At 59.8% G+C, this 17,852-nt stretch overlaps 5 protein-coding genes across 5 annotated transcripts; 2 read left to right on the top strand and 3 right to left on the bottom strand.

Moving 5' to 3' along the window:
- Window positions 1–775: 775 nt before the first annotated feature.
- Window positions 776–2,466, top strand: PLICBS_000496 (uncharacterized protein; the record flags this gene model as incomplete). The annotated part of the gene is made up of 2 exons (XM_018318496.2): window positions 776–2,224; window positions 2,293–2,466. 2 exons carry the CDS (start codon window positions 776–778, stop codon window positions 2,464–2,466), a joined length of 1,623 nt encoding a protein of 540 aa, XP_018184021.2.
- A 1,757-nt stretch (window positions 2,467–4,223) lies between these two features.
- On the bottom strand, window positions 4,224–5,408 carry PLICBS_000497 (uncharacterized protein; the record flags this gene model as incomplete). The annotated part of the gene is made up of 2 exons (XM_018318495.2): window positions 4,224–4,723; window positions 4,904–5,408. The coding sequence occupies 2 exons, from the start codon at window positions 5,406–5,408 to the stop codon at window positions 4,224–4,226; spliced, it is 1,005 nt and encodes a 334-aa protein (XP_018184020.1).
- A 5,664-nt stretch (window positions 5,409–11,072) lies between these two features.
- PLICBS_000498 (uncharacterized protein) lies at window positions 11,073–13,145 on the bottom strand (the record flags this gene model as incomplete). Its single annotated transcript, XM_018318492.2, has 4 exons — window positions 11,073–12,281; window positions 12,331–12,597; window positions 12,661–12,791; window positions 12,848–13,145. 4 exons carry the CDS (start codon window positions 13,143–13,145, stop codon window positions 11,073–11,075), a joined length of 1,905 nt encoding a protein of 634 aa, XP_018184017.2.
- A 1,049-nt stretch (window positions 13,146–14,194) lies between these two features.
- On the bottom strand, window positions 14,195–15,483 carry PLICBS_000499 (uncharacterized protein; the record flags this gene model as incomplete). Its single annotated transcript, XM_018318491.1, has 3 exons — window positions 14,195–15,008; window positions 15,073–15,331; window positions 15,393–15,483. 3 exons carry the CDS (start codon window positions 15,481–15,483, stop codon window positions 14,195–14,197), a joined length of 1,164 nt encoding a protein of 387 aa, XP_018184016.1.
- Window positions 15,484–16,709: 1,226 nt separating this feature from the next.
- On the top strand, window positions 16,710–17,852 carry PLICBS_000500 (uncharacterized protein; the record flags this gene model as incomplete). Its single annotated transcript, XM_018318490.2, has 1 exon — window positions 16,710–17,852. The coding sequence occupies one exon, from the start codon at window positions 16,710–16,712 to the stop codon at window positions 17,850–17,852; it is 1,143 nt and encodes a 380-aa protein (XP_018184015.2).

Genomic DNA, 17,852 nt, shown 5'->3' on the forward strand with positions numbered 1-17,852 from the left:
GCCTGGCGCCGCATTCAGCACGTTGAACAGACGGGATGGAAGAGTGGGCTTCGCTCGCCTGCCATGGAAGGTACCTAGGCGCTGCCCGCAGAGCCGCCAGCCATTGCCCTGCAGGCTTGCAGCACCCGCCGTCTCCGTCCGTCCAGCGGTGCACAGGGCAGACCGCCAGCACCACCTCAGTGCCTGCCCGCCTGTACCACAGCTCGGCCACCACCAGGGCACCTCAATCTCTAACACATGGGGAGCCCTGGAGAAGCCCAACTCTAGCGCTTCCTCGTTGGAGCCGCCGCCCCATCCACGGATCTCTCTCGCTCTGTCTTCCTCCCCCACCCCGCTGCCGCCGTCACCGCCCGCCCGCCGCCGCCTCGCCATCCCTCCTCTCCCTTTTCATCATCCCGGCATCAACACCACCCTCCCTCATTGTTCCCTCTCCTCGCGCCCGCGCCCACACCTCTGTCCCGTCTTCTTTCGAGGCACCATCGCCCAGTCTACGCGTCTCAATCTGCTCTTTTAATTACGCCTTTTCGTGCTTCTCGCCCGCCTCTTCGTTTCCACACGCTAATCTTTATTTCCTGCGCGACTTGTTGAGGCCAGACAAGGAACCAAGCTAGACCTTCGTCTCCATTGTCGTCATAATCTTATCCCACCCGCCACCCCGTCAGGCTCCATTCTCCTCCTCCTCCGCCGCCTTCGCCTCGCGTCTTCGTCCGACGCAGCGCAGTCGCGCTTTCGCGACTCTCCGTCCTCCCTCATCCGTGGCCGCAGCTACGATGCCATGGCAGCTGTAGTCGGCGAATTCGTCCCCGATCTGTCCCGCTTCCATGATATGATCGTCACCCCCTCGTCGACTCTACACCAGCAGGCCCAACCCCAGCACCGCCGCCCGTCATCTTCCTCTGCCTCCCCGCGCCGACGCCCGTCTTCGCGCTCCCGCTCCTCCCCTCGCTCGGCACACGCGACGGCCTCGACGACGTCGCCCTCTTCCCGCCGCCCCGCTCAGCCGCCTGCACAGACGGTGCCTGGTCGCCACCCTCCGCGAGAGCCATCCGCGTCTTCCTCCTCCACCCCCGTCGCCGCCGACAGCCTGCACAGCGAAACCACCCCCACCGCAGCCGACGACGTGGCCGCCACCGCGATCAAGAGGGGCTTCGAGCCCTCCACGGGCGGCGACTCGCGCATCCCCTCGCCGCCTCCCTCCTCGTCGCCCGCTGTCGCTGCCGGTCCCGCGGAAGCCGACGATGCAAAGACGGCATCTATGGCATCACAGCTCGGAGACCGCGTCTCCGATCACCACTCGGCCTTGCGCCCTGATACGGCCGCCATGAGCGCCTCTGCGCGACGGCAGCAACCGTCGCCACCCGACGACGACTTCCACGTCCCCTCCACCTCCGCCCCGTATCTGTCCTCGGCTGCGGCATCGAATCCGGAGCAGACCGTCGTCCACGTCCGCGATCTCGCCCACATACAGACCCTCGCCGGCGCCAACATGCTCGGCGGGTCCGGGCCCAGCGCGACGGGCGATGCCCCAATCAAGTACGAGATAAGCGGCATGCCTATCAGCGACATCATCGAGATGGTCGCCGCCCTATTAACCAAGATCACTTCCACCAACGACCTGCAACACGATGCCATGCAGCGCAATGTCGCCCATCAGCAGCAGGCCAACCAGAACAGCGACAACGCAGGCGGCTCCCAGATGAGCCCGCTGAGCCACTCGGTCCTCGCCTTCCACGGCAAGAACGTGCCTGCCATCACCATTCTCAGCTATCTCTCTCGCATACACAAGTACTGCCCAACAACATACGAGGTCTTCCTGAGCCTTCTCGTCTACTTTGACCGCATGACGGAACGCGTCAACGACCTCGTCATGAAGACGGAGGAAGCACGGCGGCAGTCCGTATCCCGCCCCGTGTCATCCCACCAGCCCGCCACTCAGCATGACACTGCCATGCCGGACGACTCCCACGCCGCTCGCGCTTCGGACGAGAGCGACTCAGACCTCGCCGACGACGATGACGATGACATGGCGGACTCGCCCACCAGTTCTGCTCGCAGAGAAAGCACCCGGATCATCACGGTGCCTGACGAGCAGGTCCCTGCCATTGGACCTGCCACTTATTTTGTCGTGGACAGCTTCAACATTCACAGACTAATCATCGCCGGGGTGACCTGCGCCAGCAAGTTCTTCTCCGATGTCTTCTATACCAATTCCAGATACGCCAAGGTAAGCCCTTCATACGACTCGGACGTGGCAATCAGGTATCGTAACGCGCGTGGCTAATGCTCCAACAGGTCGGTGGTCTCCCTCTCGCCGAACTCAACCATCTCGAGATCCAATTTCTCGTCCTCAACGACTTCCGTCTCGCTGTGCCCGTGGAAGACCTCGAGGCGTATGCGACGATGCTCGTCGAGTTCTATGCGCGTGAGGTTATTGCGCACAAGACGGCACCTGAACCGGCGTCCTAGGATCCTGGGTCGATGCCGTTTGACTGCGAAACAAACTTCGAGTGGCCTCTGGCTGCAAATGAGAAACGTCATAGACTGAGAGAAGCATGTCTGAGTACTGTTGAAAGCCAATGGTTGTCTTTCAGTAGGCGGAGGCGCGGGCTTCCATCATCGAGACGACACATCAAAATCCGGTGGTAGGCATTTCGCTCCGCCACGGCCCTGCCTCTTGTCATCTTGACCAGTGTCGATCCTGGGGCTGCACATTTGGGAAAACTGTGAGGCAGGCAAGAATGGAGACGTTGTGAGCAAGCATGGACTCGAGCGACCAAGTCTGCTATTAGCGGGTTGATCTCATACTAGCCTGGAGTTTATCTCATCAATGGGTTGGGCAAGCTGTGGTTTGGCTTGTCCAGCAAGGCGCATTGGTTAGACGAGACGGGAGCGACCTTTGGGCACGAGACGCGCCAGCGTCGAGGCTTTGGGAGTCTACGAGGGCGGATTTTGGACCTACGGAGCTCGGGTCCTTTGCCTCCCGCGGATCCGGGGAGGGATATATACCAAGAGGCTGTGGAAGCCGGGTGCATCGGCGTGGCTTTTGTTAGCATGGGTTGGGGAATACGGCCCTGACCGCCCTTCCCCAGCGGATGCGTGTGCTGCCAGGGGCTGGCTGGGTCGAGATTAGAAGGCGCATCATCGCATCGGGGACGTGGGCAAGCCGGGGGGTAGGCGCTGTGGGCTATAGATAGAAAGTTCTCCACGGAGCCGTGAATCAGGCAGAAAAGAGATTCAAGGATAATAAACGGCGCACGGTATACATGCGACTCGACTCGACTCGGCTCGACTCGGTACGTGATGATATGGATGATCAGTTTTGTCCTCGGCGCCGCCATGGCTGGCTGTGCAAAAGCATGCTACTTACTATACGTGTGCATGGTTCGGGTGTGAGTAAACAGTTCCGCGGCGCCGGGGCTCTCGGACCGGAGCCGATCCTTCCGGCCGGAGGGAGGTCCTCGACCAGCGGCGCCGCGAAAGCTGACAGAACCCGGGCCGTTGGCGGGCGGGCGAAGGGCAGCGGCGCAGCGACTGACGTACATGGAACCGCGGCAAGGAGCGACGACAAGATACATGGCATACAACATTCAAAGGCACAGCAATCCCACAGCGTGCGTTGAAAGCAAGACCGACTCCTCGGGAGAAGCAGAGTTGGGTTGATTTCGGGGATGCAAGCAGCCCCGTATATGCATATACGTACAGGACTCGAGCAGTCTCACGCCTGCCACCTCGTCCTTCCGTTTGCTCGTTTTCGCCTTCATCACCATTCATTGCCGCCGCCGCATTGTACCGCTGCATCGTAGTCTAGGGACCTAGGCTCCTAGAAGGTAGATTGACTCCTCCCATCCTTCCCTCCTTTCCAGACAGGCACAACGGGGTGTGTAAGTGACCGCTCTCCGTCTCCAGGCTCTGACCAAGGTCCAGCCGAGTGTTTCCTAGCATCAGGATATATCCGCCCAAGGCGGAGTAAATAATGATAGTCCGAGGCGAGCGCCTAAAGCGCTATGTGTCGTCGTGCCTCCATGCCGAGAAAGTACATGTCGTAGCGTATCTCTCTGTCGTGATATCGTGAAAAAAAGACATGCATAAAACAAACGCCCGCCCATCGTACAAGGTTAAATGCCACCATTCACGCCGAAATAGCAACGCTAGATCCGCCCCATGCAAAATTACGAGTGGCTTTGCCCCCACCAAAGGTCTGTCGTTCAACGCCGGCGCCGCTGTTAGAGGTGCGCCCTCGACTTCATCGGCTTCCAAGTCTCGGTGGCATGGTCGAAACTCAGCTCGGCATTCTCCATCTTAACCCCGAGCTGCCAGCGGCCCATGCCTGGCCAGAAGTTCTCGTACTCTCCGATGAGCTCGCCCTTCTCGTCACGCATGGACATGTCGAACCAGCCGGCGCGCGTCGTTCGGCTGTACTGCAGCGGGATGACTTTGCACCACACGTCTGTGCTCGGTAGCTCCCCTTGGCTCCCCTCACCCTGCGGCACCGGCGGCATGGCGAGTGTGGTCTCGAAGCCGAAGTAATTGGCCCATCGAGTGGCGAAAGGGAAAGAAGGCACGTAAGAGACGGGCTTGAAGGTGGCCTGGAAGAAGGGGAGTGGACTAGGCTTGGACTCCGTGATGTCGTCAGTGGTGTCATGCGGATAGACCTTGACTGAAACCGAGTCGTTCGGGCCGTAATCCCAATCAAACCTGGCCAGATGTTTGGGACAATTCCAGTCTGAATGCGGCGTGTTAGTATCTGGCCATGAGGGGGGAGGGAATCATCGGCTTCCGATTCCGTCAATTCCAGACGCCACGTGAACTGCGCAATAGACACAAGCAGCCTGCGCACAGCGAGGACCGCGGAAAACACAATGCAATTGCGAAGCCAAGCACAAGAGAACAGGCACAAACTTACTGACGCGGCCGTTGTAACATGTGTGTTTTTGAGAGACGTAGATGCGAGTGATCCGGGGATTGCGCCCCACCTCCCGGCGGCCGTCCGGGCCGTCACGGGACCAATCGAAAGAGCCAGGAACGACCAACAGCTCGTCGTACGGACCGACGGGAGAGTCTCGGTACCGGATAATCTGGATCATACTGAGGCCCCCAACGGGGTGGCTGCCAGGAGGGTTGGCAAAATCGGTGCCTGCCTCAAGCGGCGAATAAGCGTGCTTTGGCAGCTTTCTAGCGGCGGCCCCCGAAGTCCACCACGAGATGCAGTAGACATCGCCGTTGAGCGTCCAGGGAGGCGGCACGACTTTGATGGGGTCCGGGTCTGGCATAGACGCCGCGGCCGGCCAAATCTCCTTGTCTGATGGTAACGAGACTGACGACGAGGTCGCATCGGGCGCCGACGACGGCGACGAGGCCGCGTCTCTGCGAGAGACGGTGGTCGAAGCAGTGGTTGTGGTAGAGCTCATGGCCGGCGGCTCGACATGGGGACAGGGGCTTGGTGTGAAGCAGGTTTCCGTTCCTGGTACGGAGCAGTAAGTGCAGGAGCCGGCAGATGGATGGATGATGGGGGCGGATCGGAGGCGGCGAGGGGCGGCTATTTGAATGCTCCGCCAAGTGTCAAGCATCGCAAAGGCACAAGGGGAGGGAGACGGTGCCGGAACGATCGGGCACAAGACGACGACGGCTGGAGCAGAAGCAGCGCAAGAGAGCGCGCGCGGATCCTCGGCGGGCTCCTCGCTCGAGGCCTATCTATTGGAGCCAAGGCGGAGCAGCCTAGCCCATTGTCCGAGCTCTCGTGAAGAGGCAGGCGGACAACTGGGCTAGGTGGGTGGTGGTTGTCCCGCGGGTCCGCCGCGGCAAACAGCGAGACGGAGGAGATGGGGACGAAGCAACCGGCATGGATGTGGATGTGGATGGGGATGGTGACAGGCCGGCCCAGATGGCCCAAAGCAGGGAGTGCAGTCACTCCACGGCGCTGGACCCGTGTGTTCGGGACTCAGGAGGTGCCTGTGCTTGTGCTTGTGCTGGGCTCACAGCCGTCAGAGTGTCCTATGGGGAGGCCCAAGGAGCGCGGGCAGGGGACTCATGGGTCTCCAGCGTGGCATGGCATGCTAATGAGAATGGAGTCGGTGGAGTGGGATGGGGGACTGGCGGGTGGATGGGTGGACGATGGGTGATGGATGGATGGAGGATCGCTGGTGCAAAGGGGGGGTGGGATGGGAGGGTGGACGGATGAGCGGCGGCTGGCGGAAGTGAAAGAGGACGGAGGGAGGGATCTGAACGGCACGATACATGAGTTGGTCGATGGTGGTGCATGGCCAGACAGCAGAGAAAGCAACGCCAAGTCATGATAGCGCCGGGCTGGGCGTCGGGGATGGCCTCGCCTCCGCCGTCCAGGGCCTGGATGCAGGTGTTGCGGTGCGCATTGCGGTGCTGCTGCAGCCCAAAGGTATGGCAGGGCAGGGTAGAATGCGCTGTACTTGCTGAGTTAAGGTAGGGATCGGGGACTTTGGGGGCCTCGAACTGACTCCGGCGGCGGGCAGAGACGCACGAGATGGGGCGCGGGACGGGGATCCATGCCGTTGACGGCGCCAGAGAGGAGGTGCGCCCGAGTTAGTACCTGGACCTGAGAAATCACGCGGCGTGCTGGGAGGACCTGCAAGCTTTGCGCCGCCAGCCGGGAGGGAGGGATTGGACTGGAGCGGCGTGTTTCCCCTGGGGCTGATGATGATGAATCCCGCAACAGGAGCCGGGCTGCCCTGAGGAAGCCGAGGCCAGCGCTGGGTGCGATGCCCTTCTGCAACTAGCGCCACACGGGTTCTGCTAGCTCATGCGACGGCTTGCCATGAGGCGCCCGCCGGCTTTGGTGCTCTTTTTTTCTCCGGCCCACTGGCTTGTCAATCGCTGCGCAGCACTCGCCACCGACGGCTTCGTCGAAGGGCGCCTCCGTGGGCAGGGGACCTGCGGCGTCATGTCGATGGGGGGCATGGATCACGGCCATGGCTGCCAATGGTTGCGGGTGCGGCGTCGTCCAAAATCTGGCCCGAATGCCGTATCGCCTTGTGTGCGCTAGGCGTTGACGGGCACGGCATCCGACTTTGATCTGGGGACTGCCCGAGTGCGTTCCCCCCCAAGCCCCCATCGCCAGTATGGGCCCCCAGTATCGTCGCCTCTGGTGGCGGTCGACGTGGGCGCACGGGAGACACAAGCCATGCGGCCGGTGGGGGCTGCCATCCCCATCTGGCGCGAGCGCTGCAGGCGGTCGAGCTGCCCACGTTGCAGTGTCGCTCGCCACCGGGCCGCCGTGTGGCATCGCAGAGCCCAGGTTCCCGGTCCATGTTGCCCGTGCCCGCGTCCAGGTGGCGCTGCATCGGGCAGGCTGAGAGAGGAGCCAAGGCCCAGCCCGATGCAGACATGCGTCCTGGCACAACATCAGCGAGTGCCCTGGTGCTGGCCATGGAATGGGGAGGAAGTGACTCGTCAAAAAGTCGAAGGTGCAGGCTGCTGGATTGACCAATGTTGGAAGCCAAGGCGTCTGGGCAACAACAACATGCCAGCACAACTTCGATACAGCTTCAAGACGAGAGGCGGCGGCGCCTGAGGCAACCACATGCCGTTTGGTTGGTCGTGTGCTTCGCCGTCCTTGCACCTTCCTTTGTTCCTTCCGCACCTTCCATATCATTTCTTGAAGATGCAGTGCTGTACTTCGAACTGTACCACAATCTTACCAGGCACCAAGTACCTGGGTACTTGGTGCGGCAAGTGCCTTGAAGAGCAGCACCTTCCTTGGGCAGGCACGAATGCTCTCAAAACCTTCAACACCAGCCTCACGCTCTTGTTGACGAAGCAATGCCCGGCTGCTTTCTCGCACTTGCGCTGTGCCACGTTTCCAACGGATTTGCTGATCGATGGATGCACTCAAGCATCCGGTCTTAATCCTGAGCACGGACGCCGCGGCGGCGCTTCCCTCATCTCCAGTGACGCAGGCCCCAGCCTGCAGCCCTGTTCGGCGGCGGCACAGCCAGCCAGCTTTCCAGCCAGTCCAGCTCGCATCCGCGCGCGAAATCCTGCAAGAACAGTGAAGTGCATCTACGGCACAAGCCCGTGCATCTCCGTCTTCTTCCCGCCGATTAAGTACAACTAGCACGGGCTGAGGACATCCTCCACAGTTGACAAAAGGCCCAGATTCCTGACTCGCCCGCCGCCCCCAATACCAAGCTTTGCCGCCCCCGGAAGGCGCCACCCCTGTTGGGCCTTCCAAGGATCGCCTTCGCTTACGCCATATTTCCTCTCTGGGATCCGGCGTGAGGCGCCCTGTGCCATGCTTGGAAAGCCCCCAATCCAAAAGGCATAAGCTGTTTCGTCCTTCGTTAAGAAGTGAGCGCTGTGCCAGCAGCCACGTTGCGGCCGACGTACGGCCTAATCTTATCAACACCAAGCACCTTTCTTGGCAAGACACCACCAGCTGATAACTGTCTTCCGACAGCTGCTGCCGCTGATCCATGGGACACGTTGGTTCGACAAGGTGGCATGCGACGGGCGCTGGTTGCAACGACTGGCGACATCCACCTGCGTCTAACCCGCAATTCCTCCCTGCAGCCCCTCGTCCGCCCCTCCAATGCAACAAACGCGAGACAGACTGTCGGCGGCTGCAATACGCATGCGTCATCTGGCGCCTCAGGGGACGTTCGGAAAGCTCAGACGGACTTGGCTCTGAGATCGTGCCGCTTCACTTTGGTGGCCCAGCCACCACTCATAGAACCAAGGTGCTTGCGTGCAGCGGGCCATTTGTCGAATAGTGCCGCCTTCTTGGTTCCCTGCTACAGTACCCGCCTGCCACATGTGCTGCCGAACCCACGGGTCCCAAGGCTGTGGAAAGCGTGCGGGTCTGTGTCTCAACTTTTTGCATCACCATTTCAGCCGCCCGCTGGCGTGGGCGGCAATTGGACACCGTCACGACGCCATGGTGTGGTCGTGGCTTGCCGTGCTGGCAGGGGTTATCCTCTCACAACAACGGCCGGCCAGCAGGGTCTTCGATTTGGTGTCCGTGGCACCTGTTCTTCGTTGACCCTCAGAGCTAGCCCTCGTGGCAAGCCGAACCCCCGGCCTCAGGCGAGCAACGTCCGCCTCACTAAAGTTCTGCGACTTCACAGGATCACGGCCGCGGGTCGTTCAGCCACATTTCGGGCCCATCGCTCACACTATGGATGCTCGTTTGATGCCTCGAAGGGGTATATCGTCAATCATCCTGCAGAACCTTAATGCCTTCGGCGGCCGCAGTCAAAGTCACCGACGCAAATTGGCTGCCAGGGCACGTCTGCTGCCTCAGGAGCCAGGGATAGCATGCGGCCGCAGCCTGCCTGCCGTGACGCGCTGGTACGGTCGCATTGCATCTAGGGATCTTGGCTGCTCAACGTCGACCACTGAGGCGCGTCCAAGAGAGCAGCGTCATCCGCCCCGCAGGCCGCCATCCTGTGACTACACGCCCAGCTCGCTGCCTACGTACCCGTACATGTTGCATTTCGAAAGCACCAGCGGGGCGACGGCCGGCTCGCCGCTCAGACCGAACCAGGGCCGCTCGTCGTCGTGCGCTAGATCCAGCACGTCGCGTCCTTCACATATTCTCGATCTGGGGTACAGGAACGACCGACACCTCTAAGACAAGGGCGGCAGCGGACGACGGCATGACATATGGCTCGATCGATCGACAATCCACTCCCAAGGATACGTCGGGGATCTTGCCCCTGAAGTTTACGGCGGTTCCGGTGCAAGACGGCCCACGCGAGCCACGCCTGCGCAACATACATGCCTACATGTGCGCGAGGAACCGTGCTCAAGATATGCGGACGCTAACATCGTGCACGCGCTGCTCTGTGCTTTATTACCCGCACTCGTAATTAAGACTTGTTTGTGCGTCCCTGATCCGCCTGCTCCGTCCTCGTGCGGGCACGGACACGACACCACCCCGCATCCCGCATCATCAAGTCAAAGACACTCCCCTGCTCAGAGGCCGGACTTTCGGGACGTCCCACTAACACCGGCCCAGGCGAGCTTCGATCAGATGCGAGCTGCTTCAAACGGGGTTGCCAGTCGCTCCTTCGGTCGCGCGTCTGCTGTTGGTTTGCACCATGCCGCGCCGCACCACGCGGAAGCCTTTCCTTGTCCAGGCCCCAATGTCCGCTCCGCACTGCGCCGCCCACGGCCTCTTTTGATCTTATCGCCGGCCGCGCCATGGGCCCCAGAGCCGCCCGGAGGCATCCACCGCCAGCAGCGGGAACCGGAAAACAAGAAAAAAGACCATGTGCACTCCGCGTCCTGTGTCCGAGCCTGTCTACGAGGCCGTGTTGGTTGCACCGGCCCGACTTGTCAACCCGGGGGGAAAAGATGCGAGCAAAAACGACCACGGAGCGCGCGCGACTGGCCGTGCAGGGCAAGACACGCCCACACCCCACCCCTGTCGCCGTTCACTCGGCTCCCTGAAGCCCCGTCCGTGGCGATCCAAGACATCACCACACACCGCCGATGATGTTTGGAGCAGGGGACGAACGACGCAAAATAGCGACTTCACTGTGGTAGCGACGCCTGTGGCCTCGTCGGTACATCCGGCTTGCGACGCTGTCCCGTCCTGTAGTGTCTCCCTCGGTCGACTCCCGAGCGTGCGACGGCACCACTGGGGAGTGACTGGGCGATGTCCCCGGTTGACTGTCGCACAACAACGGCCCGGCACGTTCGTCGTCGGAGTCCGACCCTTCCCTAGTAAGCCCTGACATGTGTCGCAAAGAGACCTGCGCATTTTGGTGTTCCAGGTTAGCAGGCGTTTGTAATCTTGTGGTCCATACGAAGCACTTTCTTATCGAGACTTGCCTGAGGGCTCATGGAAGGAGCAGTCATTGCCTTCCCCAGACGCGTGACTACGCGATCAATCACCACCTGCTGAAACGACGATGCATCTCCATTAACGGCAGGCTAACTCTTTGTAAGCCGATATGTACAAGTACTGCTGCGATTTTCGAGCCATGCTCCATTACTTTGTTCGACCCCTTGAAACAAGACATGATGCCTTAACATAACGGCCAACATGCCAGCAGCCCATGCTGTATCGAGCCCTGTAGTCAGACGAACCTCGTACTTCATACCCACAACTCCAACCTCTTCTTCGAATGACTCCAGGCGGGAAGCTCTTTCGCGCGAGGTATTTTGACGTCTGCGCTGCTGATGGCAACGTGCAGCCCCTCTATCGTCTCTGGCTCAATCTCCCCGTCATTGCTTCCGAGGACGCGGAAGTGCAACATCTCCCTGAGGAGCGGTGTCACTGCAGCCGGTGACAAATCTGCAATGTATCCCCCTGCTACCATCTTCATCAGAGCCGAGGTCAACGGCAAAGCTCCCGATATCTTGGACTGCGATTTGTTCATGTGCTTCATCGAAAACATGGCTACGGATCCTGCCAGATTCTGAGCAGATTCCCAATCGAAGACGCTAGTCGGCGGCCGGCCCATGAAGAAGTAGACCGCGTAGGATCCATCAATGGCGTCTGCGTTGACACGAACGTTGGCAATCCATTCTGTATACCCGCCATGCCTGATCAAGCGCGAGCTTGAAGGCTTATTCGCGCTCAGCTGGACATTTGGCCTAAATGCACTGGTTTGGGCGGTCGCCTTGGACGCATGTGCGAACGGCGAAGGTTGGCCGACTCCATGCTGAGCAATTGCCATCTGGCCAAGGGGGCTAGACGAGCCGTACCATTTGTTGATCTTGTCGATGAGTGAGTTGCGAATGGCATCTTCGGATCCGCGAGACGGGTCGGTATCCGCATACGTGTAGCCAAATACCTCTGTGATCCTCGACATGTCGGAGTCCCAGAATGTGCCATCTGAAGCGACGTAGAAAGGAGTGAGGGGTGTCTTGGAAGTTTGGATCGTCCCCTTGGCTGAAGTGAATGTGTCCTCTCCCGCGGCCATTGGCGTAATCCAAGCCGACGGATTGAGCATCTGCCATATGGCAATGAGCCGATCCGTCATGATGTGGTGAAAAAAGAACAAAGGATCAAAAGAAGACAGTGGGACATAAGTCATGTGGCCCTTGGATCCGCCGTATACGTGAATCATGTCGTGAATGGACTCGACTGAATCCATCATGGACAGACCTTGAGACGGTGCCCAGGCCTTGTTGCTGAATGTATTGTAGTCATGGTAGCTCGAAAACAAGACGTAGAGGCGCTGCTGAATCTCGGGTAACTTGGACAATAGGGCCTCGTTGACTTTGGAGTTGTTGGAAGGCGGTGATGTGAGACTGATCTCCATTTCGGGGCCTCTCTTGGTTTCGTTCCATTGTTTGAGCTGTTGGAATGTCAGCTTGTGCAGAAACAACGGAGCGTGGCAGTAGTACCGGGTTCCAAATAAGTGCGTCCTCATCGAGGGGGTGAAAGTGATAGGAAAAGAGCGGGTTCTTGATGTTTTGAACGCCATTAGGACCGGTTTGAACGACCATAGGGGTCCAGAACACGTCTGGGAGATGCGTCTCCCCAGGTGGCGGGCTTTGGGACCAGTCCCAGTAAGGGGCACGAAAGTCCGAGGCCGCAAGCTGGTAAAGTCGTCTTTCGGTGGCATCTGTGAACATTGCAGCGATGGTGTTGGCCATTGTATACAACTGTTGCTAGAGTGAATGTCAGAGATGCCAGTCGTGCAGTGCAAGTCCCGAGCTCCTAGCGGTGCCTACCTCGTAGAGTGCCAGATAGGGTCGGTGCCAGGTGGGAAAGAGAACCGAGCTATGAGGGCAGTAACCTGATTGATTAGCGCCAGGAGAAGCCTGAACACCATTCCAAGGAACGAAAGGGACGCCGTGTATGCCTGCCAACGGATTATCAGCCGCGAGCTCGTCGGGCTTGGTCACGGGTGGCACAAACCAGTAACCTGGTAATAGGACAAAGGATCGTCTTGATCAGCATTTTGAAACATGCTCATTGAAAGAATGAAGAGGTCCCATTTGTGTTTGTCTGCCCTCATCTGTCGGATCTCCTGCCGAACCGGAAAGGTGCCGTTGGCGGCGAGCGGCAGCTTCCCGACCAGGATCGGGCTGGCGGTCTGCCGCCGAGTAAGGCGAGAGACATCGACACCGAAATCATATCCCTGTGCACGGGCTAGGTTTATGATGATACTGAGGACACTGAGAAGGAGAACGAGGCTCGTCGCTGCTCGCAGCATTGTGTGTCCCTTCGAGATCTGGCGGAGGGGGGCTGGTGATGATGGCAGCGTTTCTGGTACGACGACAAACGGATAAGCGAGAGGGACACCGGGGCGCGCGCTGCTCTCTCTCGCAAAGAAGTTGGATCCAAATGACAGGGTAAACGAGGTGGTGACGATCAAGAAGCACCAAGGTCTTGAAGAAGCGCCTTGTCCAAGCATGCAGCGAGCGAACGCCCTGGACACGACGTGCGAGAGAGACGGCGGTAGAAAAGAAAGAGACCGGTGAGCTTCTTCTTCACTGGCGCGTAAGGTCGAAAAATGTTGAACTGGAAGACAGCAGAGGAGGTAGAGAAGGGTGTGGCGGGTGAAGGAAAGAGCGAGGGCTGTGAGTCGCTGGGGCTGCGCTCTAGGCAGGAACGGACGACATCTCGACATCCGCTCCTGCCTCCTCATGGCCAGACGCGCACGTTATGACAAAGCCGGCCACAGCGCCCTCGGCAGACGTTCGATTTTCTCAGCTGATGATGGCATCACCCCAGGCTTTTGCGTCGCAAAGCCTCATCCGGAAGGCCACGGCGGGCGCCTGCGACGAAGACCTGAATAATGCAGCCACATTCAGCACGAGTATGCAAGCCGCTGGCTTTGATACACAAACAAGCGACTACAAGACACGGCTCTGTTGGCCAGTCGCGCGATCATGGCGCGGCATCAAGACCCGTCACACCAGTACGACGCGCAACGGGTGCCGACAGCTTTTGAAACGGGCACCCGCTCACCACTGCCATTTGAAGCATGTCGCTCAGTTATTCGCCGCGGAGCCCAAGACTGCCAGGGCGGAATGCGACGCCACACTCGCCATCCATGGGTTGGGCCTACCACGGCCGGTACTTGCAACTAGCAAGAACTAGGTACCTACCTTTCATTCCGACATCGAAGAGAAGGAGGGGAGATGGCCTGCACGAGAGTGAGCATCTGCTGCCCCTGGTATACGGATATGCATGAACTATCGACGCGAGCCTGGGTTATGTGCCCGGCTGGCATGTTCATTTGATGTCAAGCGGACGAAGTTACGACCTATACATGCTCGCCTCCCCGACCTTGGATTGTGTTTTCTCCGGCCCGGCAAATACCTCCTGGAAAACCTTCCTCAGCCGTCCCAAAACCTCGTCGCCGTTTTGCGCAACCTGATAGTGAGTCACGAGGCGGCCTCCCATGACCTTGAGGCCAGCCTCTTCGCTGAGCTGCACGAAACGATCTTCGCTACAGCCTGCAGCCTCCAAATCGAGCCAGCACATGTTCGTGTGCGCCGGATGAACAAGGGTTCCACCCAGCTCTTGCCAGAGGGCCTCGACCTTCTTGGCCATCTCGTGCGATTTCTTGAGTAAGCCATCGCTGCCATCGGGAGCTCGGCCGAACGTCTCGTCGACGGCCACCCTAGCGGCCGCCGTGACGACTCCAGGCTGCCGAAGGCCGCCACCGATCGACTTGCGTACCCATCGAGCATGCTTCAGAGTCTCCTCGGTACCAACAAGCATGCTGCCAACCGGCGCGCCGAGGCCTTTTGAGAAACAGAGGCTGATGGTGTCAAAGTAGGAGCAAAAGTCGGGCAACGTGCCGGCGCCCGCCACAACGGCTTCCCACAGCCTGGCACCGTCGCAGTGCAGCTTGATGCTGTGCTGCCGCGCAAACTCGGCAATGCGCTTGACCTCGGCCAGTGGCATAATCATCCCGTTGAGAGTGTTCTCAAGGCTGATGACCTTGGTGGGGCACGCATGGACGTCGTCACTGAGGACCACGTTGGCTGTCACATCCTCGAGCGTCAGATGAATGCCGTTTTTCGGCACGACGGGCTTGACGGTGGCACCGGTCAAGGATGATACCCTGAAGCTCTCGTCAGTATAGGCCGTGGGTTGGCAGTAGCAACGAGGGACGATGGACCACTGACCCGCCAGCCTCATACTTGATGATGTGAGACCGATGGTCGCACAACACGCCGTATGGTGGTTGGACAAGGAGGCTCCTCAAGGCAAGCTGATTGCCCATGGTTCCTGAAAGAACAAACAGGCCTGCTTCTTTGCCGGCAAGAGCGGCAACATGAGCCTCCAAGTCGGTCGTCGTCGGATCTTCTCTGAAGACATCGTCAAAGAGGGTGCAGGATTGGATGGCAGCCAGCATTGACGGGGTAGGCGTGGTCATGACGTCGCCTGCAACATGTCAACGCTGCGCTTTCACCAGAGACGCTCAGACTGTTGGCGGGTGTCTCACTCCTCAGGTCCAGAGAACCAGGGCCCTTGGCCCCGATCCAGGCATTGTGCACGCCTTGGGTGGGCTGCGACGTGCCAGGAGTGCCGTTCATGGCTGCTGACGAGTTGTGCAGATGTCGACGGGACGCGGTTCGAAATGTGGACGGCGGCTTCTGGAACGACGACAGCTTCCAGAGATGGCGGCACCTTGAGGGCAACGTGGCTGCTGTGGTCGCCATGAGAAGGCCCGGGCTAAATCAGGTTGGATGAGCAGCCTACAGGACAGTAACTGCCGCACCGGACAAAAAGTCCAAAGTTGGGCCGCCGAAATAGCCAGAATGGCAGGCTGCGGAGAGCGTACCCAGGACCCCACCACGGCCTGTGTCGGCCGGTCGCCACCGGAAGGGCGTGGATGGCGTCCACCGGCCCCCGGCACCAGTTGTCTGCCGGGTCGGGTACCGTGCCGCGATGCCGGCTAGGCGGGTGGTCGGAGCATTATGCGGCCGGCCGACTCTTAAATCTCGGCATTCTCTCCCGCAATTCAGAGTCCTGCCGACGTCTGGGCGTATCATCCAACGGGGTCGGTGGCGGGCCGAGGCTGTTTGCTTTCTGGGTGCTGAAGCACGGCGGCGCAGTTTGCTTCTTGGCGGGAAACAATCCAACCGGATGGACAAACACTGGCCTCGGCCAAACTGCTGGTCCTCATTCCATGCCAGATGAGACACGGCGCCGCCGAAGAAAGCGCGGACACGTGCCCAGGCTTAAACGGCAACAAGGCGACGCTGGCGGGCCAAATTGAGATCATCTGCCCTGGTTTCCCGATGCGAACATGTGCCGGATCGGATCGGCTCGTGCGACCCCAGATTTCCGGTTGTGGCACTCGCATCTGCATCTCTATCTCTTGCAGCAGAAAGCACGCGATGCAAATCGTCGTCTGCAAGCGTCACCATGTCCCGTTGCGGAACAACATTGACATCACTGAAGAATGTCTCACCGCGTCGACTGCCAAGCCTCGCGCACAGAGAAGCCCAAAACGCTAAGTCGATGGAGCTCGTAATTGGTGGGCACAAGGATGAAAGTGGCCTGGCCTAGCCTGCGGCGGTGCATGGCATGATTCCAACATCAATGCCTCCGCTCGTATTGTCAGCTACGTAGTTACAGCCTACGTGGCGCTGGGTCCGCGCGCCTTGGCTGGCCGACCCAGCGTGAGGCCCTCGACAAGGGGACGTTGAAACGCGGCTCCTCCGCGAAACCCGCGACTTCGTCTTCAGAGTCCATCCTCGCCGTCATGCGCCATGCCTTGGCGCCTTGAACCGTCAAGCGTTCCCGATCTCGCGCCATGGCAGCGCGGCCAGTCTTTAACCTCGCCGCCGCTGCGCTCGCCGGCTTCGCCCTCCTGATTTTCATTTCGCGACTGCCTCTTCGAAGCGCCTCCTTGGTGCACCGAGTCTCGCCAACCGACCTCGCTCTGCGGCTGCCTCGCCTCAATTTCACTTCGTCTTCCCCGTCGACCAGTCGGCACAAGGAATACTACGCTTCCGAGGCAGCCGCCGAGTTCTGCGCCGCCCATGGATACTCCGTCTTCACGCCCGAGTCAGACTCCGGGGAGCGCAAGATATACGATCTCTTTATGGCCAATTCGGAGCTCGATTTCCTCGAAATCCGCCTGAGCACCATGTACGATCACGTCGACTACTTCATAATCGTCGAATCGCCGGTTACGTTCCAGGGAACACTAAAGAACCTCACGATTCGAGATAATTGGGACCGATTCTCGCAGTGGCACGACAAGATGATATACCACCTCCTGGAGTTTCCAGCTGGGTTCGCTCCCAAGCTCACCTGGGACTACGAGGACCTCCAGCGTGACGCCACCTTCAAGCAAGTCTTTCCGAAGCTGCAAGGAAGGCAGGCCCCAGTAAAGGGGGATGTGCTCCTCGTTGCCGATGTGGACGAGATTGTTCGCCCGGCGACGCTGCTGCTGTTGCGGACGTGCAACTTCCCACGGCGCCTGACACTCGCCTCCAAGTTCTACTACTACTCGTTTCAGTTCCTCCACGTGGGCAACGAGTGGCCGCATCCACAAGCGACCTTCTATCAGGGCGAGCGGGACACCATCCTGCCGTCCAAGCTCCGGAGCGCCGACGGGGACAGCCGGCTGCAACGAGCGCGCGAGTCTGGCACGCTGAGCAACGCGGGCTGGCACTGCAGCAGCTGCTTCGCCACGATGGACCAGTTCCTGAACAAGATGGCCAGCTTTTCCCACATGTGGATGAACGAACCCAAGTACCGCGACAAGGGGCGCATTGCGGCCGCGGTTCGCGAGGGCCGGGACGTATGGGGCCGGGCAAGCGAGGTATTCCGTCGCATCGAAGGCAATACTGACGTGCCGGGCGTCCTGGCCGAAGCGGAAGGGCGGAGGAGATTTGGTTACATGCTGAGTCGCGACGGTGAGAGCGCAGGCTTCTCCGATTATCCGTAG

Source organism: Purpureocillium lilacinum (genome assembly GCF_023168085.1).
Source record: "Purpureocillium lilacinum CBS 284.36 DNA, scaffold_1, whole genome shotgun sequence".
Taxonomy (NCBI): Eukaryota; Fungi; Ascomycota; class Sordariomycetes; order Hypocreales; family Ophiocordycipitaceae; genus Purpureocillium; species Purpureocillium lilacinum.